At 41.3% G+C, this 24,972-nt stretch overlaps 1 protein-coding gene across 1 annotated transcript in view; it reads right to left on the bottom strand.

Moving 5' to 3' along the window:
- The window catches only part of T265_00461 (hypothetical protein), a gene marked incomplete at both ends in the record, with an annotated part of 48,357 nt that extends 23,646 nt beyond the window's left edge, over nucleotides 1-24,711 (bottom strand). Inside the window, 4 exons of the mRNA XM_009164234.1 lie at nucleotides 332-543; nucleotides 8,150-8,535; nucleotides 13,577-13,728; nucleotides 24,319-24,711. Of these exons, the coding sequence (XP_009162498.1) occupies nucleotides 332-543; nucleotides 8,150-8,535; nucleotides 13,577-13,728; nucleotides 24,319-24,414 (846 nt within the window). The remainder of the gene's footprint in view (nucleotides 1-331; nucleotides 544-8,149; nucleotides 8,536-13,576; nucleotides 13,729-24,318) is intronic.
- Nucleotides 24,712-24,972: the final 261 nt, after the last annotated feature.

Genomic DNA, 24,972 nt, shown 5'->3' with positions numbered 1-24,972 from the left:
TTAAATGTCAAATTCTACCCACTTGATTGCTCGTTATATATCAGATTGCATCTTCAAGTAGTTTGAAAGAGTGTATAAAATCCCAATTTAAGCACCAGATCCACACAGACTCAGCATGACGTTATGTTCATGGGACATTTTTGACGAGCAGCGAAGGATTTGGATTTCCACAGATGTTGATATCAGAAGCATTGGCAACTCTTTACAGTTGATATAACTCATTGTCAAGCGCCGTTTGCCCCTGCTGGAGTATCTTAAGTTAAATGTCGGAAGAAATGTGGAAGTTTCTCAACTCGGCAGCCAGAAAATTGTCGTAACCTTTAGAACTCACCTCTTCAATCGGGTCGGGCTCTGGATCTGGTCCCTCACGAACGTGCTTGTCCGCCCTAATGCGCTGTTTCTCAAACATATTGACCCCCTTGGTATAGTTTTCCGGGTCCTGCAAGCTGTCGGCCACCCTGCGCGCCATTTCAATCTGTTCCTCGACAGTTGGGTAATATTTGTTTGGATCGGAATAGAAGGAGGAATCGGCATAGTTTTTTTCTGCGAAAAGAAGACGAAGAATTGTGAAGCATGTTCCGAGTTTTAGATTCTAGAACTCGTCGCAAAGGTCAATTTAATTTTTTCTTTATTGTTTGCATGGGCAACTTTCGTGACATAATCAGTGAATTTACTTAGGAGTAACAAATACAAAAATGTTAGCCAATGACTGATTTTATATTAATCAAAGGGACTGATGAGACGGGAGAAAATTTTTGATGTCGTAAGAAACCCAGATTATTCAGCGAAATTTGGTGTGAGCAGCTGAGAAAGATGTTTTGATTTCCAAATTTAAAAAAATGGATAAATATATTGGGCAAAATCCGCAAAGTCCAATAGTTAGTTTGGTTGATTTACTCATTATGTCGGTTTTAGAATGCTATCCGGGTTTAAGTTTTTGTTTGTTCGAAATCCTTCTAATACAACGCCTGGCGATAAAAGATTTTCAGATCTGAGTTACAACCAAAATAATAATGTTTACATTGGAGCAATTTTATTCTCTGAAATTTAGGCGACGTTTGACACACACCACTTTATGCAGCTTTCAAATGAGTATATGCAAAAATTTTGTCACTGCTTGATAGGCAGGAGAAGGGAAGTAAACAACTACGCACTGGACTTGACAGCGCTATGGTTTTACTGAATTTTTGGGTCCACCATATTTGACAGCTTACCAAAAAATCAACCACCCACAGACCCGTTTGGTCGGCATGTTACTGAAGAGAGTCCAGTACGGTTTTTTTCACACCGTTATCTTCTTGACACCCCCCTGTCGATTTGCAATTATTCTAGATGGTACATAACAAATGATGTAGGTACTGGACCTATGTTTTGTTCCCATGGGGGTCTGTCAGCGTATCCTAGACAGCCTTTTGGCAATACATTTAAATGTTGGTAATATTCGTTTATGACCGGTCTTCCCGAACAAGAGGTGAGGGTGCCACTGCCACCATACCCAAATTGCTATGCCTTCATGGATGAACATATTCGTGCTTGTGTGATGCCAAGATTGGCGGTCGATAGTATTACCAGACAACACGTTATTGTCAACCAACCAATACCCATCCATTTCTTCAGGATCATGATGACCGACTGGTCTAAGTTACAACTATTTTAGTATGTTAGTCACATGTTAGCGGATGTACCTTCCAAATTACTTCCACAAGTGCAGTTTTCAATGTTGTTTATTCAGAGGCGCGTGAAGATCGTTGAATCAAATCAACAGTTGGGCTGTGTCACTGATTTTCAGTAGAGATGCCATCATGCCCTCTATTCTTAGTCATATCGTTTCCGGTATTTGAAACCAGAGATGTAGAAAACCTGGAGTTAATTTTCTGGGGAAATGAGGAAGAGGCGAATTCCACCAGCTTTCCCTGGATTTTGCAGTCATTTCTTCCCTAGTCCATATAACCCGTTGTTTTGACATTGACCACCGTCCCTCGAAATGCATTTTCAATTTACAGTGGTAGCTGAAACTAGAGAGTTCAGGCAGTATCTGGTTTTTATTCATGTATGGAGCCAAAAGATTTTTCTAGACAAGCGATGCTAATACACTTGTTGTTTATTGTTATGTAAAACGGATAGTTTCAAGTCTCGGACTGACCCTTGTTGCTAATTTCACAACTAGCTATACGGGTGTAACAGTGATACTACTAATGAAGAGGCACGCGAGTAGGATGTGTTGTTCGTGGAATTTCGCTTTGCGTCTCTTGAAAAGGAGAGATCTGTTGCGGAATTTGTGGAGTCGCTTTGTAACATTTGCTTGGATTTGAGCGAGGAATGATTGGAGTCAATAGATATTTAGGAAAGTTCAAGGAGATGCGTTCAGGAGAAGATGGATATCCAGTTTTTGCAAATAAGATGCAAATGAGAGTTTTGCATCCCTGTCCAATGGTCTGTAACCGGTCAGTTGGCATTTTCTAATAAATAACTCCGCAGCGAAGGCCTTCGTCCTTCCACAGGTGGTATTCAGCGTCAACATTGTGAAGTGATTTTTCGCCAGAACATAACTTCGCCCTACATCCTGTTCTTCTTTCGTTCTGAGAAAACCGCTCTCCCTAGTTAATTCTCAATACCTACTGCTATGGCCATTATCAGTTTGATACTAAACACCTTAGAATTAATCGTCAGCTATGAATTTCCTTCAGTCAGTTTAGCCTTGGAACTTCGACAAGGATTCATATAGCATAGAATTATAAGGGAACTCATAGCCCGTGCTCCAAATGTTTCATCGGTATCCTGTCTTGGGATCTGAAATCCAAAGCTGCGACCAGTGAGTTTAAAATAACGAAGACAGGTGCAGCGATGAGTACAACGAGCAGCATGAACATGAGATGGAGAACGGAACCAAAGAAAGCCTGTCACTTACACTTTTCAACCTGAAACTGACTTTTGGTTATAAGTATCAAAGGTATACATCCATAACATCATGGAAATTTACTCAACTAAGGTCTTATAGTGAGGAGAAAAACAAGATAGAGGAGTAGCCTACATGTTTTAACAAAAGTGACACGTGCAAAATGTCCACAGTGTCGTAGAGAGTCGAGCACCTTATGCCAGCACCGAAATGGGAAACTACATTGATCGGAAACGGCCACGATTTTTTCTGTCACGTAGTGCAATAGTGGCCACATTCACGTACCGTTCGATTTCCGAAATCCAGTCCTGTGCTTCAACCCTCGAGTCAATAAACTAGGGCACAGAACCAGAGGGAAGACGTGTGAACGTGTAGGTTACCACAGTTCGTGAGCCCTAAGATCGTGTATTCGACAGGCAAAGGGCTGTCAGCCATAGATAAACAATAATGGGCGGTTTTGTAACAGTGAAAACCGCGGAGGAAACAAATAAATCAAACGGTTAAACCTAACGCATATAATACGTTGCCCAGGAGGCTACTTCCATGCCGTCCGGCTTGGCTATATTGGTTATGACGAACCTTCACTTTTACAAGCAGTGTGTTATTCGGGAGTACGAAATTCGGAATATATTGCTGCTTGCACTTTGCTTGATCAGAAAGAACGTGTTATATAGCACAAACTGTACTAAACACAATGCAGAGAATATTTTTTGTTATCAAACTGTTTCGAGATTGAAAACGAAACGGAAAACTATCAACTGAAAAACAAAGTTGTAACTTAATTTTCTTAGCTAATCGATGCTCAAAACTTTAGATAAGGAATAGGTAGATTTTCTTCTCTTTTGGGTCTTTCTTAGCCCCGACGGTCTGGCTATAGCCGTCACTGCAAAATCAGTCAGACAGCCATCGTATTTGTTGGTCTACATCTTCAAGTTGCACTTTAACCGACACTGCTTCACGATAGACTATCTGAAATCTTATCTAGCCAAGGATTCTGAGTTGTAAAAAATCACACACAGTTGTGGCTAAAACCGACAGTTTCGTCGGTCCATAATCTATTATCTGGGTTCGCTAGAACGGGTGGATGATACTCCCAATTCTGCTGCACTGGAGTTTTGTAAAATGGCTCACCAGCGGGCACCAGTGAAAAATAGAATGCACACATTTATTCTTTGGTATAGGTAAGAACGACTTGCTTGGTTGCACTAAAATACCAATCATCAACACGGGAATAAACTGATCAGCTTTTACCATTCTAATGAGGAGACTGTGTTTCTTGACCTTTACTTCGGCATTGCCGTCATTAAAATCCATCAGTATGGAAGAATAAAAGGGTGTTTCACGCTGAAAGCTCTTTTCTAGGAAGGAGAAAAAATGAGTCTGTGATTCGGACTACGTTTATGCATTGAAGTGGGTTCCCATTCAGACTCACTGCGGATGATAACCTTAGCTCAGTCTTTTCAAACGCATGTAGATCGAACTTTTAGTGCGCAGGAAACATCATAGGCACAAGTCGTTTGGAGCCACGACTGCAGTAATTCAGGGTTTAACCGGAATTTTTAATTTTTGCGCCCTTGTCAAACAGCCTAATTTTACGCAACAAACACTAGGCTTGTTCCACGCGATTTGAACAGAGCATTGAATGTCGATTGGGAAAAAGCGTTCTTGAACATTAACTTTTTTTATCCTATCCACAGGCTGCACTGCATCACGAACGAAGCATTTCTATATCTTGAGCAGTAAGGCTGCGTTATTTAGGCCACTGCTCCTGCTGTCCGATGCCACAAAAAAGTTCTGATTTATTCTGGATAAGAGTTATCAAAATGAACCCGAAGTGAGTCTGCTTGAATACCAGACCACACCATACCGTACACGTTTTTACCATAACTTCGGTTGCAGTACTACTGATTCACGGTTTAGGTGATGAATAATCAGTACGTAGTTCTTCTTACCTTCACTTATCTTAGTATAGGCCACTCAATACATCCAGATTATTGCTTATCAGATGGTCGTGACAGTTTAATGATTTAGTGGCACCGAGTAGACTGCGATTCACTTGAATCATTCACCATTTATCTTGTTGTCAGACGACCAGAATAAATAACGGCATGATTCAGTAGACGCTTCTTCATTCCACCAACCTCATTAGGCTGCTAATGCAGTGAAGCATCCAAGTGTGAAGCAATCACTCATACGGCAGTTCGCCTGACATATCATGGAAACGTTGCGAATCCTATTTGCATAATACAGTTCCCATTCGGAAACTCAATGAAGCATGCATTTCGTCAGAGACACTTTTCAGCAAAGGACGCACCAAATGACACTGAAACGCAGCCGTTCCATGGTCACAATTTTTTTTGAAACCTCGTTACTGTTGAGCGTTGTGACCTTAGGAAAACAACCGAACGGCAGAAGATGCAGACGTCCTCGTTATCGACAACGGTAGCTGAATACCCATCGAAACAGCGGATGTGGATTTATTTCACCTACTCCAAGCTGAAAATATAAGTTTCATCGGCAATGAAGTTATCACACAAAAACAGTATTCAAGGAAAAGCGGGCTTCATAGCAGTACTGTCAGTCTAACACAGGGAAACCCGGGCAGTCGATAATGAACGCAGGTAGACTACGCGTAAAATACTGTCTTTTCCGGGCCTTTCAGATAAATTTATTGCCAAAGTTTTGAAAAAAATGTTCCAGACGGATGCAATGCGACCTTAGAAATTTAGAGTAACTCTCCATTATTGTGTGCAGATGGATTCGTCATGGTTGTCCCATCATCCAGTACGAGTATTCAAAGAGTTGAAATCCATTGGAGGTTTGTGTGGTTCATGCTGCGGTATGATAAACCCTGCTGAGTGCAACTGGTGTGATTATGATAGAGCCGTGAGGCTATCTTGCGTATATCACAGGTGACTGTCTACCATCTCAACTAGGGTGAAGTAAGATAGTCCGTTTGGCTATGGTTAACTGGAATCCAGTTATGCTACATCCTAAACATACACGATTATCGAGGGCTGCACGCAACTTCCAGGGACTTTAACGAGTAAGAGACGACAATCGTATGGTGAGATTCTTCTTGTGAGATGTTGCTTTTTCTCTGGTTGGTTTGTATCAAATAGCTCCTGGGAGAAACAACTTTGTCTGCTGACTAACATAAGTCAGCACCAAGAATTGATTGTGTAATGGTCAGGCAGTCATTTCGAGTGCTTGCCAAGTGTTCACAACCTGCTTATTGCGGATTGTTGAGATTTATTGTCGTTGATGAAATGGAATCACATTTTACTCCCCGGTTTTAGTTCATCATAGCGAAAATTTTTAAACCGTAGAATGGCCAGACAATCAAAATGATTGCTTTTTATCTGCCTGTGCCGACCGCAAGCATCACGTCGGTGGTGCAACGGCAGATGACTAACGCGAAAACAGCAGAGAGACGGTTGCGTGAGATTAAAAGCACTTACGGTGATGTTTCCACACCCGTTTAGATAGAAATCGGAAGCTTTGTCCTCAACAATAGATTTTATGGAATATCTTGCGGTTCTTAATGCTTGAATCCGATAGACGAATGACGCATCAAGCAGTATGATTTACGTGAACCAACACTATTAACTGGAGTATAGTTAAGATCCTGCATAGTCCTTAAAACAAAGTCCGAACACGAAAACGCTCCGAGATATCCTCAAACCGATGAACTCTATTTGCAGTATGGCAGCTTTAAGTACTCATTCAACAAATCGTACCGTTCGAAGCTCACATGGACCGCTTTCATTCTCTTCTCCACTTATCAAAACCCCGCTCCTTATTTTGAATATACTCAAAACATTTTACTCCTTTCTCCAGCGGTTGTCACAAAATCTGCCTAGTTGTATCAATCCCCCTTCTTTGAAAATCATACTTTTGCAGCGTAACCCATCTTATCTGATATACAAAATGGAAATAGGTCTCAAAGAGATCACGTATTGCCTTCTGTCAACCGAACAGTGAATACATTATAGCATTGAAGTTAGTTCCTGATTCAAAAGAAAACAGGAAAAAGAGACCGCGGAATCATCACTGTCGGATGAAAAGCAGTCAAAATGAATAAAAGCTATTCAAACTCCGGTCTTTCTGGGGCGCGAACACTCGATACGGGAGATATGTATACCGTTTACTATTTTATATTAAGTCAAAACCGACCGTATGCTCATTAGTTGAGGGTGAAGCTGCTGTTGTTCTAGCCGCGCAGCAATACTAAATAAAATGCAGAATTTCATATTATTTACCCGATACAGTTTAATCTGTGATGTTTTGTATCTAAGGCCGAGTGAACAAGTGCATGTCGGAGCATATTCTGAACCAGAGGAAAGTTTATTCTATTTTATCCATGACAAACGCAGCTGGACACTTGTAAGTGTTATTCTGTAACGTGATTGGACTCACTAACGACCCATAACGCCACGGAAAAAGCAAATCTATGGATTTAAGGCCCTTCATGGTACCGATGTTTTTTTAGGCATCGTCCTCCCACTTCCATGTTTCTTCCTGTTTATTTGGGCGCCATTATTCATCCCTTGGTTATTGCTTAGGGATCTGATTCATCGCTGTCTAATTGCATCAGGCGGACAGTCAAACTAACACGTGTTATTCACCATATACATGTCAATCAACCAGTCTTTATGGGTGACAGTACTTCTCAGTAGGGAAACCTGTGCCAATGTTAATATCTTTCTTAAACACTGATACGTTAAAACCGGATTATGGGAAACAAAGACATTGGCAGAAAAAAAGTGTCTAGACAATGTGCACTTGAAGAATAGTTTGTGTCTGAAGGTTCGTTAATATTTCTTAGGAATTCACCTTAGTTTTATGGCCGTTGGAAAACTTAACCAAGAAACCAATTCTCCCCAGTGTTTGGGTACTTTGGCTGAACCGTGATTTAACACAAATTATGGAAACGACAGTGACTAAACTCATGACTTAACCGAACAACATAGATGAACGTTGTCCGAACTATCCATTATGTTAGAAAACATTGTGCACACATTTTACGGTAATCCATGGTGTTTCTAACTACCTACTAGAAAGCTGACTGGTGTTTACTCAGCTAATACTGCTCTTTGCACATAAAGCATGGGTGAATCTCACTAAAACCTTACTAGAATCTCACTTGAATCTCAGTAGCATCTTAAAACATAAGTGTAACATGTTGTATAAGAATTTTCTAACGAAGTGAGGTGCAGTGGTTATCGGAACCCGTGTCTATACGATACTCACTTCGAGCTTCGGGCGGTATCGGTGGTGCATTGAATTCCCGCATAAGCTGTTTAACCGATAGCCGAGACACATCGGGATCGTTCGGAATAATGAGTCTTTCATTCTCTGGTGTCGGTGGTCTTGGAGGTGGGGCTGGTATGTGAATCGTCACGGGTTGCGGTGGTGGTGGTGGAGGTGGTGGCTGGGCTATCCGAACAGTTTGCTGGGGTGGGTGGATAATCACGGTTTCTTGGGGTGGAGGCCAGGCTTTTCTCACTGGTTTCAGTGGCATTTCCTTTTCCCAGAACAGCTGCAGCTCTGTTGTTGTAATTTCCTGTGGCCTTTGCTTTGATCGTAAGGCCTGATTATCCAAATAAATGCGTTCCATTTTCTGAAGTCTTTCGTATCTAGATAAATTACGTAGTATAAGTTAGCAAAGTTTTCGAATGTAGAAGAATGTTTGAATTTTGATTCACTTGCCGTACCTGAGCATATGCTGCAGTCTGCCAGAAGGTTCGTAAGTACTAAACTAAGCACTCAGATATGAAACTAAGTATTAACTCAAACTGAGCACTCATTTACTGTCCAAATTAGTCTTAAAAGTGTCCAAGGAGCTCTAAACAATACTCAGAGAAGACAAGCATTCGGCCATTTTGCATTGGCTTCTGAATAGCGAACAACTACGGAAACGTGAAGCATATTCAGAAGAACAAAATGATGGATGAAAAGCAACGAGTCCTTTCGATTAATTTGAAATAAGTAATAGTCCAGACATACAAGCATCCTGACATAGGGCGTATAGTGAGGCTCCGCACAGTATCGTATCCTTCTGGACAGAAAGGTTCCCTCTGAGGCGTCGAAAGTTCACTGTCTCTGCCTTGTGCGAGAGTGGTTCTTTGGTTTGACCATTGGAAATTACTCCGTAAGCCAGCGCAGTGTGGTACATCATTAGTGTGTTTTGCGATGACGCTTTTGCGAACTTTATTGGCCGATCTGACTAGTGACTTAGGCAAGTGTTCTCCGATGTGAACAGAGGGGTGCGTTTCTGTTCACTTCATATATCTGCTTGTTACCCGTAAAGGCACAGAATAGGCACACTATCCTCCACAGGCTGCGTTGACATTCTTGTCGTTTCGGCTAAAAAGACCAAATTATATGTAGAGAATATGCTCTGTACTGCACTACTTCATGTACCGAAAATCGGTTATTCCCACCTTTCACAGTACATTTGCTTTCACTTTCTATTCCTCATTTGAAGTGATCAAGGAAGGTAGTCAAGCTAGATGTTGTGAATTACCGAAACACACTCGCTAGGGTTACAGGGCATAATCTCTAAATGGAGAATTTTAATACCAACAAATGTAGAGTGCTACCTCATACGGATCCTGGATGCAATATTAGTCTAGCGGCAAATTCCTTCATTCGAGTAAAAGCTATTTCTGACACACTCGTCAAATAATGGGCAATCTAATCGCAACACACAAACGAAAGAGCTCAAACAACGCTCGGTTTACGTTTAGAACTCTGTGCACAAAAAGAAATGAATGTTGAACTGAATTTATCGGTTAAAAGAGTATTCATTACTGACTAGAACAATGGGAAATAATTTCCGTTTCAAATGGGTGGCCACCACAAGGTGGATGTGGGATGAGGGAACGGGTGTTGAATTAAGTGCTTCCATTTTCCATATGGAAAATGATATCTCTATCAGGCGTCACGATTTAGGGACATGGCAGCTGATACTTCCTATACAGACGTGTGCAGGCATATCCAACTAGGTTCATATTTGTGCGATGAATGGCTTCCTGTTGCCACGTGTACGTCCACATACACCGTGTGAATTTGTTCACATTTATTGGCGTCAGCCGTTACATTAACTGGAATAATAGATCGGTCATCTGGGATCACGCGTAAGTAAAATGACAGTGATCACATCCGCCCGACATCAGTACTCTGAGCAAAGTAGAAAGTCTACTGCTCCTAGTTATCCCACATGCCTACTCAGGCAAGCAAGTTTACGAATGCACGACCATTTGCCATTAATGATTCTGTCAGCCAAACCATTTTCAACATGATCTGTTCAACTCATTCGGAGTGTCTCACCTTCACAACGGCTGAATTTCCATATGTACTCCGCGAAAAACAGGTCAACATACTATGATCTAATTCCACTAGTTTTTAAAGCAGGTGTCAGTCACTCATGGCATACAGTTTTCGTAAAATGTTGGGTGGGGAGACCAAATGGTTAAAATGAGTCTACTTGGGGTCACTGCTCATGAGAGTATGCTGGGCTTCTAGCGAGGAACACTCTTCAGCTGGGCACTAAATCTTTACTGATGAGGTCAAGCAGATTTAGAGGACAATGACCCCTCAAGTGTGCGGACTTTTTTCATGAACTCTCAAAAGTTCATTTCGGTCGAGTTGTATGACCCATTAGGATATATAGAGGAATTGAAAACGAACGGGAAACAATGAGAAAAGATTTTCTTAAGAAAACCTGTCTCAACCCGTGGAACCGCAGCGTCTGCTTGCACAGATCTTACGAAAGCTTTATCAATCAGCAGTGGGAGAAACATTGTGCTCTTGGTCACTGAAACAACACCTAGTGTATCACGGTATTTACTTTGAGAAATGTACCTCAATTTTGTTGGTGAAATTCTCTTCAACTGGACCACCTTTCACTTCTGCCTGTTTCCTCGAACAATGGCAGCTAGCCTCACGAAAAATTCACTTATCGCGGGCTATGCACTCCAAAAGTGTTGCGCAGTATTTGACTATTTAAAAAGGTTATACTTAATATTGCACTGTTTCTGATGTATCTGTTTAGATGGTGATAGGGAGTACTATTAGGATGAATTACTTAGCGACAGTTGACACCGAGGTATTGCTACTGGTTTGACTTTTGCGAGTACACATAAAAACCGAAAAGCTCAATTAAGTTTTGCGCTGGTAAGATTTAATCAAAACAGCCTTAATCTGATGTGCTCAGGTTGGGAAGAGCTGGTATGAAGATCGGCGTTTGAAGGACAAAAGCGATGATGATTTGTGGGGCGGTCGCATTAAAACCAATTTGCTTCGCTCATCAATCATCACTCCTCTTCACTGTTCGATGAGTTGACGCCTGTCCCATTGAAGACGCATCATTGAATGGAGATCACGAGGAAATACCCGATACAGAGGCTGACTTATTCGCTTGTGTTCGGTGGAGCTCAACAAAACAGGCTGAAAAGATTGAACAATTACATTGGGCAATTACATTCGTGCTAGCTCTACCGAAGGACACCTCCATATGCTACGTCCACGTCGGTAAACAACATGGGTGACATGGTATCCCAAGTCCAGGTGAAACAAATCCGATGTGGCAGACATCGTGTATAGAAGAGCTTCCGCTTATCCATGGGCATGCTCTGTGCAATGTGGTCAATTATACCGCATTTAGCAAGATTGTTCAGGATCTCAGCGTTCCGATCCGAGTCCGTGTTGCATGCGTGGACACCAAGGATGGAGGTTACTGTACAACAGCGTTAATGGTCGTAGTTCACGGACCAATAGCTTACACTTCCAAAACAGATGTTTTCTTGGATATTTATCCGCAGTATCCAGCTCTGATGCAACCTGCTTAAGACGACAGTTGAAAGCGCGGTCAGCGTGGTCATGGTAGCCAGATAATCTTCACTTATGGGAATTATGGTCAACCAGAGTGTTTGGTGCATATTTAGCAGTCATTTTGAATTACGCATGATGTTAGATGTGCCCATCATGATCGGGTTGCAAGGGTAGCTTGTGAAACGCTTCCGTCGCCTGGGATATACCATCTTTGAGGAGATGAGACAACCTACGTCGACGTCTTTCATTAAGCCCAAACTAATCGATATTGGGAGCACCAAGCAACTGTGATAGACGTAAGAATAATCTCGGATGGCGCTGAATGACTGTTAAATGAGAAGATGCAGAAATTTGGTGCTGATGAATATTCCCTCGCGGTAACCTTAGCCCAACGTGTAACCGACTGTGATATTGAGTTTTTAGTCCACCAACCGATGATCAACTCTTATCGAGGGATATGCTCTCCTCAGTCCTCCACAACTGTTATTGGACTGAGACAGTCACGGCCGGTGACTTCTGTTTGCTCGCCAATGTTGGCACTGCGCACGCTTACAACACTTTTATGCGTGGCAGATGGCGTTGAGTGTAACTTCATGCCGTTTAATCTCACACCAAACCCAGTATGACGGACACTGTGTCTGATTTGCAAGTCTTGACTGTGCTAACGCTTACCACGCCTTGAATAGTATTCAGCATTGTTCGTCCTTTCTTCGGATGCTGATCATACCAAACATTTTTACATACATTGGAATCCATCGTGCCTGACCAAAATCGTTGTTGGCACGACTTCGAATGGGACGCCTCCTTTTATCTAATATCCTCCTGTAACCCTTTCATATCCATCGCTTGCATTTACTTTGTCTGTTTGTGACTATTTTTAAAAAAACGATAATATGCAGTGCAGCAAATTAGCCCTAGGTCTGAACATAATTTATCTTCAGTCGGCAAACTCTGATTTCCGGATCTCTGAGCGGCTTCAAACTGCTTTGAACTTTGTATGCGCCTGAAGAACTACGGTGTCACTGTATCATGGTAAATTGTTTGAGTAAATTTCATTTTGTTCACTGCAGTAACGTAATCAAATACAGATTATCACGAATCGCTACTTTAGTCTAATTAATTTATGCACCGCATGCTGGTGCAAAAATACTTCCGAGTTAACCTGCAGATTTAATGTGTAACTGAAAGTCCATGAAGTAGAGAACCGTTAATCGTCCATACACTTACAAGGGTTTGGATGAGTTGAACGTTCCGTTTTGGCTGACCAGACAGGCTGTTGTAATTCTTATATGGATCCTCAGGTCTAAGCAATTTTGGGGAACAAAGTTACAAAATTCAATGGAATCTAGGGACAGTTTTCTCTTTATCGATATCCCTTAAAGAAAACAAAAAGATATACACTAACGAGGAGCTCCGCATGGCATTTAGAATTTGTGAGTTACAATTTTTTATCTGGACTCACTTTGAAACTTGCAATTAATCTGTCAGATTTTTTTTGAGACTTTGCAACCACTAACCGTCCACCAACGATGCGTGATCTGTAACATTTTAGCTTTGTTAACCACTGTAAGACGTAACAAACTTCAGCTGGATGAACCAAACAAATGAATATCCCCGGCTGTATCAGTAGCTGAGTTTTAATGATCAAGATGGATTCTAATGCCAACACTGAGCCCTGGTGCATCCAGGGGTAGATACATAAACCCCCTGAAGATTGTTGAGAACGACGCGCTTTTGAACACCAAAGGCAAGGTGTGTTTGCAAAAAAAACATCCTCAAACTTGTACCTGAATGAACACAAAGTAGTAACCTATTAAACTTTAAAATTTAGCGGCAGCTCACCTCCCGACAATAATTTCTAGGTTGTATGATGCGTAGTCAATGATTTGTACCGCTCGTGCATGCGACATATCCAGCGCATCCATTCCGTTGATAGCCAACACGTGGTCACCTTCACGTAATCCTGCATAGTCCGCGGGACTTTGTCGGCGAATCTAAAAATTAAGCCAATTAGGAAATTTTCAACAGTTAACACAATTGGCGAAGTGTTGTTCAACGTGCAATAAAACTTTCAAGTTAGTTTTGAGTGTGTTTTATGGACATGGTAGTCTCTTTGTGTTTAAGGGAGCATGTCAAGAAAGGGGTTCACTAATCTCCATTAGGGAGTATTGCCCCCCAAATTTAGACGAAGGTAGCATTGCTTTGCAGAAGATTATCGATGGATTTTACTTAAAGTTACCTGGCAAGTGCTCTACTACGTCAACATATGTTCAAGATCATAGCTCGTTCTCTCTTGTGATTCTAATCCCGAAGAAATAGTGAATTTAAGTGAGGGAGTTTTCGCGAGCAACCTGAACTGTGTAGCCAGAGCAACAAAGTAGTCGGCTTGATCTGTTGTGAATGACTGGGCCCATCGAGAAAAAAAAGTAATGGGGTTTTAGAAGAAAAAGGGGCAAGGGATTCGGTGAATATTTGCACAGGTGGTCTTGTCATGCTGAAGTTTCCCATCAGTTACGTTCAGAGAGCTTATCGACGAAAGGCTGCCTGGTCGGCCTAGTAACTTCTCATGCTCGTTAATGGTACTTTGTCAGCTGACTTCAAATGTGGCATTATTTAGCGAAATATACTCATTTGCAAACCGATTTGATTTTGCGGGAGACTCACTTTGAACCCAGCTAAATTTCTAGTTCATGATGCTTTTAAGCAACTGAAAGTGCAGCACCAGGCCGTTTCATGTTTCAGTTCGTAAGTTATTCGAATTATCGCAGTATATTTTCATAAAAGAAACTACCCACAAGGTTGCTGAAAACTCTTCGACAGCTTACAAACGGCTTTACTCTTCCTGGGGCTTATCAGGTAAGCGCCGTCCCTGAGTTTCCATCACCCTTACGTTCCACTTGAAAACCAATAGCAAGCAATTAGCGAATGCACTCATTATTTTCATAAAAGAAACTACCCACAAGGTTGCTGAAAACTCTTCGACAGCTTACAAACGGCTTTACTCTTCCTGGGGCTTATCAGGTAAGCGCCGTCCCTGAGTTTCCATCACCCTTACGTTCCACTTGAAAACCAATAGCAAGAAATTAGCGAAATGCACTCATTTGCAAGCCAATTCGGTTTCGCAGGAGACTCGTCTGGAACACAGCTGAATCCCTGGTTTATGAATCCTTAGAAGAGTGAAACCGTTCGCGGGCTGTAAAAGAGTTTTCAGCAATCATATAACTGATGCATTACGTCTATGCTGATGTTATTTACTCTTACTTATACAATACAACCCAATGCAACTCAGCTGACAAGATTATCCCCACGGATGACAGATTGTCAATCGTATTCGGAACAAATCTAGCCTGTAGACATGCGACTGGTTCATAAAAAGAGAGCAAACGCATTTTCACTGTCGCTGCTGGCAAAATCAAAGCTTCACTATTACATATAAAGCCTATTTTAGACGTAAATAATATGGAATTTTCATACACTTAGAAGTTCTAAACAGGTGTTAAAACCAGTTTGACTATTTGCTCAGAAAACCTGCTCTTCCTTCAAAATGTTGATGGAGCATGACAGTCAGGTAGTTTATCGGGGTAAATTATTTAATCTTCTCCTTCTTTTGTGTGCCTGGATGTGACGTTGATATCGTTGCTCTATGCTCAGTGGGTCACCCACTAAAATAATTTTGAATTTCTTATAAGAAAAAACCGCTGGGCATAATTCATACTATATTTAACTTTGAAGTAGTCTTAGTTGTCCCAAAACACAACCATAACAATGCAATGCCATGAAAAATTTTCTCTTGGACCAGCTCGGTATGGTTGAACGTTAATGCTTTAAAACAGCGACGACTATTAAATAATTGGGTTGTAAATAATCCATAAAAATGGAGAGGTGAACAAAAATTCTCAAGACTCTATTTGAATTATTCGAGTCGGTGCTAGGTATATCCTTTTAGTTTTTAGTGTCGCAAGCACATTTTTATTTTTCCCAGAGGAGCCCTGATTTTTCACTTGACTTAGAATATGGTGCTGCACGTGATAATGGCTTACACCCCGTGCCTACGCAGTCTGGCAGTAGCTATCTACTGTACCGGGGCGTAAAACCATTTCACTTCTAACCAGAGGCAAACAGCTGTGTGAACAAGCAAACAGGATACCTGCTCTCAAATTGTAGCATATGTCCGATGAAAGACGTACACTAATTTCGTCAAACCATGGTTACCACTTTTCTGGTCTTGACCCTATTTAGATAATTAGACCCCGATTCGTTTCTTCGTAGTTACGGAGCCAAATAAAGTAGAGTTCACAGACAAAACTCCCAGTTGCTGGAAACTTGGTTGTTTTGTTTTTCAGTAAGCTTATAGTTTTGGAGCCAACCCTTTCCGTTTAAATGAGTGGTAGTCCAGATAATGCACCTGGTAAAATAGGTGTATATGTAAAAACAGTGAGTCTCTTGCATGGTTGTCCATCTAATCAATTTTGCTTGCTGCAAGTGATCGTTGCTAACGCAGCATCAGGTACGTGAATCAGGAAGAATTTACTCACAAAGTCGCTGAATAGCCTTCGACAGTATACAAACGATTTTTCTGTTCTTGCAGCTCGTCAGGTATGTACAGATCCCAAACCTCCGTCAACCTCATGTTCTACTTTAACCCGAATCGCGCCAAATTCGATAAGTACACTCGTTTACCCACGAATTCGGCTTTCATCAGAGACTCAGCTGAAACCCAGCTGATGCTCTCATTTATGATGTTCTTTGGCTGGATTATCCGCACAGAGACAGCCTCAATTTTCAGTTAGTACAACATGTGACACATCGTGATATCACGCAAGAGAAATTCAGTTACGTTGCGGGGAGTCCGCTGCCGAAACCAAATTGGTGTGCAAGTGAACGTATTTGTGGAAGCTCCAATCGCCTTACAAAATTGCTAATGCAACTAACGAGGGTTCATCTTATGCTGGACTAGAACAAGAAACTCACCTTAAACCCAGCTGAATCTCTCGTTTGTGATGTTCTCAGGCAACTGAATGTGCTGCACCAGGCCACCTCATGTTTCAGTCGCTACGATATTCGAGATATCGCGATACATGTATATCTTTGTAATGTACTACTCATAAGGTTGCTGAAAATCCGTCAACAGCCCACGACCGGTTTCACCCTTTTTGGGGCTCATCAGGTAGGCGCGGTCCCCGGGTTTCCGTCAACCTTATGTTCTACTTGAAACCAAATTGCATGAATTTAGCAAATATACACTCATTTGCAAGCTAATTTGGTTTACACGATGTTTGTGTTCCTCAACAATCATTCACAGACTGGTCTGCAATCTCCGCACATTGGGATTTTCAAGGTGTTTCAGCATCATGCTTGCTTCGGACTGTGAACAATACCATACTTTGGTACAGGTGTTTCAGATCTGAAGTGTACGATTTCTTGATGCGACTATATGCAGATTGCTGTTGGTCTGTGCTGTTCTGTGGAACTGCGGTCTAAAATATACGGGACTCTATTTTGAAGCCTCCGTGGATCACACTCGTTAAACTACTGTTGATTCTGCGGAATCGTTGTGTGTATTATTTTGGATAAGAACAGAAGGATAGTGGTCTGCTTGTGTTGACAGTCCACAATGAGTATCTTTCTATGAAGCTGATGAACCTCATGTAGCTGTGTGGTCGGTTGAACAAGTTTTTAAACCAGAGAATACAATATTGATTGTAGGAAAATGAACCTTGTGAGACAACAGAATTTCCGCTACTGTTGCTCATGTACTCAAGCCACTCAGATCCCCTGTTGTTAATTTTTCGAGGATAAGCAATGGATATTATGCATAAGACGGCTATAACAATGTTATTTGTATAGTTTGTCTTTATGAATGCTGGGTACGATTTGAAGATACAAAATCCACCGACATTGCATGCTTCCTGGGTACAGTTGACATCTTAAGTTTTTGATTTCACTGTATTAGCTGGCGTACTGCAAAATGTCTGATTTAGATGTGACTAAAAGAGGAGCTGCGAAGGGCGAACTGTGTGACATTCCAGAGTAGTTCCAGCAATGTAAAGAGAGAATAGCTAATACTACAACCTTTCAGTAACGTATGCGATATCTGGTCGGAGCTGCTATTGAGAGCAATATGACTGGTCACAAATATTCAGACAACAACATGAGTATGGAAAATATAGCCCTTATAACGCTCAGCAAGGCGCGCAATCATAACTTTGGAAGCGATATTTGAGAGTGGAAACTCCATACCGTTGCACAACAGTCTCAAGTTGCTCCTAAATCCTAACTGGAATCTGCAGTTATTGGCTTTTCACTACTTGTGAGTAATCTTATGGTTCATCCTAAATATTCGTTGTTCGTTCGGAATGGTCCATTACTTATCAGAACAGGCACTCGAAACTAAAAGCACATCATTAGCTGTGCTTGAGCCTTTCATGACCCGTTAACAGGACATCGTGAGCTAATTATACACATGCAAGTTTACCACACGGTGCCGGTGTTTTGTTTACTTAATGGCTACCCAGTTATTAAGACAACGTCTTTTAATCTACTTGACAGTTTTTAGCTGCCCTCCCTTCATCACACAGTGGTAGGAAACCCCTACGCTAGTCAGCCTTTGAAATGTCCGTAAACTCGGCTGTTCCATTTCTGATGCACATACAAGATGGAGCCAATATGGTAACAGGTGACATCATAGGGGTAAAATCAGTTATGAAAACCGCAGAGAACCCACGCACAGTAATCGATTTCCTTATTCGGTTGGAGGCAAGGGAGTGACGTGGAATAAAGCGAATAGGATTCAGTGAACATGCCATAAAAAGTGATAACCCATGCATAAAATGCAGTTTGGAAGGTATTTTGGGTAGCGCTTTTCAGTTACTGGCCTACAAAAGATGACATGAATTTGTGAGGTAGTTAGAAGTCCTGCAGTCAGAAAAAACGTTTGTTGCATTTGCGGTTTCCTCGGTTCCATCTCAGTTTTCTTGTATTCAAAACGCGTAATTCGATGCAGCACCCGGTCAGCACACAATAAATTGAAAGCTTCAATCTAACCTTGCTTTATTACCAGCAAGAAATTCGTGAATTATTCGAGGTTGGTACATGTTATGATTCGTCCAGAGAGAATGAAGTTTTGGGTGTATCCACGTGGGTGTCCTAAAGATGTTAGATTTCCTGGCGGATTTCATCTAATGGATTAAGGCAAGAAGGATCTTTGATTTATAATGATACTGAATTCACGTTTGGTCATTGGTACATTAGTGTCGCGGTAAGAAGAAAGTCCGTCTTCGGATCGATAGGCGATCGATCTTCATACATCTCGGTTAAAACGCCTAACTGATTGCTTTTCCAGCTGAGTACATTTTGCTTATATGGTTATCAAAGAAATTCTTGTTTCAGAGGATTGATATCTGCTGGGTTCTCCATGGGAATCATGTAACTGACTGTTCCTTAGTAGTCTGATAAACTATTTTGTTTGAAAAGCCCATTTTGGACGCAACTTTCACAATAACAGCTACCACTTCGCACTTTCGAAGTAAACACCGATATGCAAGTCTATATGCGGTAGATCATCAGGCTCAAATGCTAACCATACTTACGAAGGCCACGTGGGAGGGGAGAGTCTATCCCTAAGATGTTTAACAGCCCGTAAAATCTATATCCTGATTGTATCACTCATGAAAATTCTGACACACCTTTTTTTCTCAATGAGAACCGGCCAACTGCTAACCGAAGAGAAATTCGTCACTATTGTTATCACCTTCAGTGCATGAGCAAACCCTGAATGACCTAGGAATTTGGTTACATAAGATAAGTCAGACGGAATATGCAGAGAACCCCGACTGTTCACAAAAAACGTGGGAAGGAAGAAAGTGTATCGTTTTAGTTCGTTGCCTTAAAATATCTGAAAAAATTTCATTCCGTCATGACTAAAAACTTAATTTCAGATTGACTGTTCGACACTGCTGGCACTTTGCGTTAAATGCTGATATATCAACATCCATGAGTCAACAATCAGGTGTTTGTGAAACTATTAGTAAGCGAAAAAACTAATGATAGAGCTAAAAATGTGATTGATCGTACGTTTAAACCTCAGAGTGTGGTGACCAACTGATATGACCATGTAAACCTAGGTACACGAACTGACTCTGGCCAAGTGGTAAAATCACGATTGCCTGTTTAGAATTCAAGAGAAACGGGTAGTGACCTACGACTGATTTACTTTTCCGAATGTGGCCGAGCTAAATGACGCATTAGCCGTGTTGTGATAGCTGTGTGGTGGAGCAAACAGTGGTTTGCTTCTTTAGAGAACTCAGTTACCACTAGACTCACGGTCATGAGGTTAATTCAAATGTCACATTCGTAAGTTCACCGGCCTACATAAAGTCGTTCGTCTAACATTAAGCTGAAACAAATGCACTCTAATCAGTCAAACAGATTTTGTGAACACAACAGCATTTCAGCACTAACCGGGACCCTATATTAAGGCTGTCCTTAATAGTATTAGTTCACTGTTGCGGTGTATGATTTTGTGGCTATAGGATGCATTTGCATTTTGTTTGCTAATATTTTCCACCGTTAGTTTTACAATGTGTCGTTCTGTATTGAATAAAGGGATAGATCACTAAAGCATGCACATCCAAGGTTGCTAGGTTACTAAGAGTGTGAAATGAGTTCATGTGGTAAACATTTGTTTCAATAGATTTACTGGAATTGTGCCAGGTCATCTGGTAAAATAAACCTCACATAAGCTACCCCAGAAAATTAAAGGGTATCCATAAGGTAGTGTTGTCGAAAGTATGTGGTTGATGAATAAGAACTTGCCTGCATTGTCCGTGTTTATTGATCAGTAGTTGCATAATGAATCGCCAGTTCTATTATAGGGAAAGTTCAGCGGTTTTCACAAACATTTTATGCGCCCATTGACACAAGTATGTGCCTCCACCATCTGCCATTTTGCTCCCAAAGGAAAGGTTAAGAGTGACTAACCATGGACAAATGATATTTCTCCCAGACTTGCATTGTTCTGTTATGCACCAATAGGCTCGTCTGTCGAGTGACGATGGGTACTCCAATATGTTCTCCTGTCCAGAAACGGTTTGATACCGCTTCTTTTTTAGCACATCGCAAGCATAGATCAGGTTTAAAAGTTGCTCTACATCAGTTTGAAACGTCTATCAGATGTGACAGTTGTGGATGACACATGCCGATTTCCTGTCCTGGAAATACGCCATTGAACTGAACCTGATGATAATGCATTTTGACCCACGATGCTCACTTCCTGGAACTTGACAGGGTGGGCACCTGACAAAGTTATGCTTGCTGGAGCACCACTAACATAATTTACAAACTGATAACAAAGAGAAGAAATGGGGCTTTTTGGCAGGGCACGTGCGATTTCATTCGTAATAAGAAGTCTGTACTTTTTCTTGTAGCGGCTTTATAATTAGGTTCAGTGTACTTTCTTTACGCATGTTTGTCTTCCTTATAACGATGTCCAACACAATGTGAGCTTTCAAGCTTCCGAAAAATGGTTTCCTTTGGTCAGTTCCCGCCATGGAGACTATTCCACGCTATCTGGTGGTAAAACCACCGTCTTCAGGAGCAAAATCCTGCGTGCTTGGGCATTTTTGGACGGAAATTCAAGATTCTTCTGACTACTAATCCAAAAGATCTGTAAAATTGGCGAGGAAATGGACATCCTCCTCAACGGTCAACTACTTCCCAGTGTACGTGATCACATTACATCCAACCCTGGATCCTGGACCATTTCAATTGCTGTGATTTCTAAAGTCAAATACATTACTCCATTTGGAGCAAGCTTTCCAAGAATGAACCGTCTTGACTTTGTTGGATTCAATCGAACTGGTTAAGGCCCTAATGACGGGATAATCTTTACTTCTATACACTTCACGAATGAATGAAAAAAATAACTGGCCTTGCTTAGGAAAAACCAGAGAATTCCAGCTTTACCATTCAAAAGACGTTCGTTGTTTCTAATGTGACAAAAGGAAACTGAATGCAGTATGACGAATGAAGAGAATGGCTTGTGTGAGCAAAAATTATTATTTGAACGTTTGGACTTTCCAGTTATATCACTCGGAATAGTTCATTCTGTCTGCAGGTCAAAGCACATTTACATACTTTTCACTGGGTCCTGTGGTGATTCTGTGCTAGGCAAGCGTAAACCACCTGTCACCCTCACATTTTAGACAGCTATTTATCCCAGTCGTTTGGAGTATGGACGCACTGGCATCGTAGATCGTAGATGTCCCTCCCTGAATTGCATTAAAAAGACCACTAGAATGAGTACATCCAAAACAACAGTTGAAATATGAACTTGAAGATAGCAGCGGGCTCCCAATTGGATAAGTGTAGCATGTTTCGTCCCCTTACTTTTCGTAAGTGGGCACAATTTTCGGCGGCTCATTGCAGTGATGCTCTTTAATTTTATGAATATGTTTCTGTCTTGTGAATATAATTAACCTTTATATTTGCGTAAACTTGGATTACACTGTGCTGGGTACCCCTAAAAACCTTTCTATGTGCAGGATCATCTGGCAGTGCTATTCAGATTTATCACAGACGATACAATGGAACAGAAAGTGAAAGTTTCTAACTCGGTAGGGCTGGAATATTGCTAACGTTCCCGTTCTCCTTTGAGCGGAAGCTCTATTTATGTCAAATACACTAGTCAAAGCCATTTCACACTTTAACATGAAACTTATATTCGCAAGGAACAAAACATTATTTAAGAATTTAAAAATGCTTTGTAGGATTCAGGAAAAGGGATACAACAGTTTGAAGCATTTTACGTATTTTCGTGGTCGTATTGGCTTGGGTATAGTCAGTGCGTAAACTAGAAAAGTTTTTACGTATTTGCACAACTTAGTCTATCATACTGAGTCTGACTAGTGTCATACACCAAATAAACTTGCAAACTTCAGTAAACTGAAACTGACCGATGTTAGTTATTGTCTTTGAAAGTAGAGACCTATTCGAGCTCTCGACTAGAAATGACTGAGCACCCTAGCAAGTGGGAATTCGTACCAAAAAACACTCATTAAGTTTATAAGCAATGAGTTCGGGGTTTCACTGAAGGCTAAACGAAAACGGAGCAGTGTTCCTTACTGTATTTTTTCAACATGCCACGAATTCCATTTCAAAATATGGAGTTATCAGGATAAGGACCTTGGTAATACCTTAGCAATATATATATATATTATCGAGACAGAATAATAGCTCATACTCTCAGAACCATCTGAAATGCCGACTGAACAACACTGGTTGACAGAAAGGACTGCCGCTTCAAAATTCTCAGTTACTTTATCGTGGCCGATGAACGAGCTAAAGAAAAGTTGTAAATGAGTCACAGAATTTCGGGATAGTTTTAATGCTGCCATTGTATGGGCTGTGTTGATGATTATCTCCCCCGTACTTGAAATGTGACGTTAATAATCGACCTATCAAACCATGGCTTCCCATTGTTGTTTGAGAGTCAGTGACCTGAAAATAGTTTCAGAAAGCAAGCGTCCCGTTGCTTCGCCTACAGTAATTTCCATTTCCATCAACAGGACCGTTGATATAAGATTTCTAGGGTATGACTGCATGAAAGTGATCGTATGGATGTTTTCTACGACTGTCTGCCGTATGCAAAAAGTATAGAGTTTATTTACTAGGAATTTTCGTGTAGGCGTTTTCTGTTGGGTGTTGCACAGGTTTAGTTTTGTCAAATGTATGCAGCACTAAGCAGTAAACATTGAGCGAGCTTCCGGATCAGTTCCGTGGTAACTGAAGTTTGATTTTCTATAGTGTCATTCCTAACCATGACAACTAGTTTCGACAAAATCTTTCGGACTTTTGGACTAAGCAGGAAAAGTCATCGCAACTTCGGCTGGAGCACAATATGTTCTGCAGAGGGTCATGTGCAACAACTCAAATTCTTTTGAAATTTGGGGGTCTACTATACATGATTCGAGTGGTGCTTTCCTCCGCAAACTTAGAAATCTCCAATAAAATCAGCGTCAAATCAGCCTATTTAAACTTATTTGACTCACACTCAAATCGTTACATGATAAGTCAACTCTTGGAAGTGCATGGTCCAGAGGAATTGTTCTTTCTTGTACCTTCTTGATTTCATTCAAAATGAGGTATCAGGTTAGATCTGGTCGAAATATCTTGCTGGGTCTACAGGCACATGGAGTACAGAATGCTTACTCGAATGGTTACAACTCTGTGTGGTCATTTATGCTGAGACGCGATTGTTTACATCATTCTTGTATGTAATTCTGACAATGAGACTAAAGCTCACTGGATAAACGTTCTAAACTGAGTTTTGCGTGCATATTCCGATTTAAGAGGCCTATCAAACCTTTCATTTTCTCTGCAGCCATCAACTAGCATTTTGGACCAGCAGTCCTTCTGAACTCAATCTAAATATTTTTCCTTCTTGCAAGCTGAGCTAACTAACTGTGAGAAGGGACGCACATGGTGTTATCCAAGTTCGGACTACGGATTCTCTCACTATGAGTCGTAAATTTTAGTTCGTCAGTCACCATTTGCATCACAAAGCGACGAGTCCTGAAAAAACTCACCTTGGATACTATAAGGCCCTCCATAAAGTCTTCGTACAACCGAAACCCCCACGGCGGTCCATTTTGCAACAGCAATCTTCTCTCTACGTATGTCATTATAATAGCGCTGGTATACTAGTTCCAGGTCTTTCACACAAGCGGATGAACTAATTATTCCTGAGGGTATTCAGTCCCTGCTAGAAATAACTGGCACGGCCGTTTGACATCAAGTCGAGTTTGATCCCCGGTCCACGCCTGTGACACAGAAAATTTTCGAACGAAAGTAAATGAACCACAGATAAAACTGCTTCCGAATGTCACATATTTCAATGTATTGTTCAACTTGTGACCAAAATAGCTCTTCTAGAACTGTTTCCACAGAATAGCGATTGGTCGCTTGTGTATTGATCGTGCGATGAAGTAGATACGCACTAACTAGTAAAGAATAGGTTGCATTCGCACAGAATTATGGGTGCGATTGAATGTGTGCATGTTGGCCTTGGGGCACAAAATGGGATTCAGTGTCCTGCCGCCTATTCGTCTACTGTAGCAGGCCACGGCCAATCAAAATGACCGTGTGGCCGCGTGCTGTTTGTGCATGTGACTTTATGCTGGGTGGGAAGATAGGGGGAATAAATCAATCGATTCCTGTCGGACCGGAGCGCACAATTCTGA

This window comes from Opisthorchis viverrini (assembly GCF_000715545.1).
Source record: "Opisthorchis viverrini unplaced genomic scaffold opera_v5_4, whole genome shotgun sequence".
Taxonomy (NCBI): domain Eukaryota; kingdom Metazoa; phylum Platyhelminthes; class Trematoda; order Opisthorchiida; family Opisthorchiidae; genus Opisthorchis; species Opisthorchis viverrini.
The sequence above is the reverse complement of the archived record's forward strand: the minus strand, read 5'-3'. Positions and strand labels throughout refer to the sequence as shown.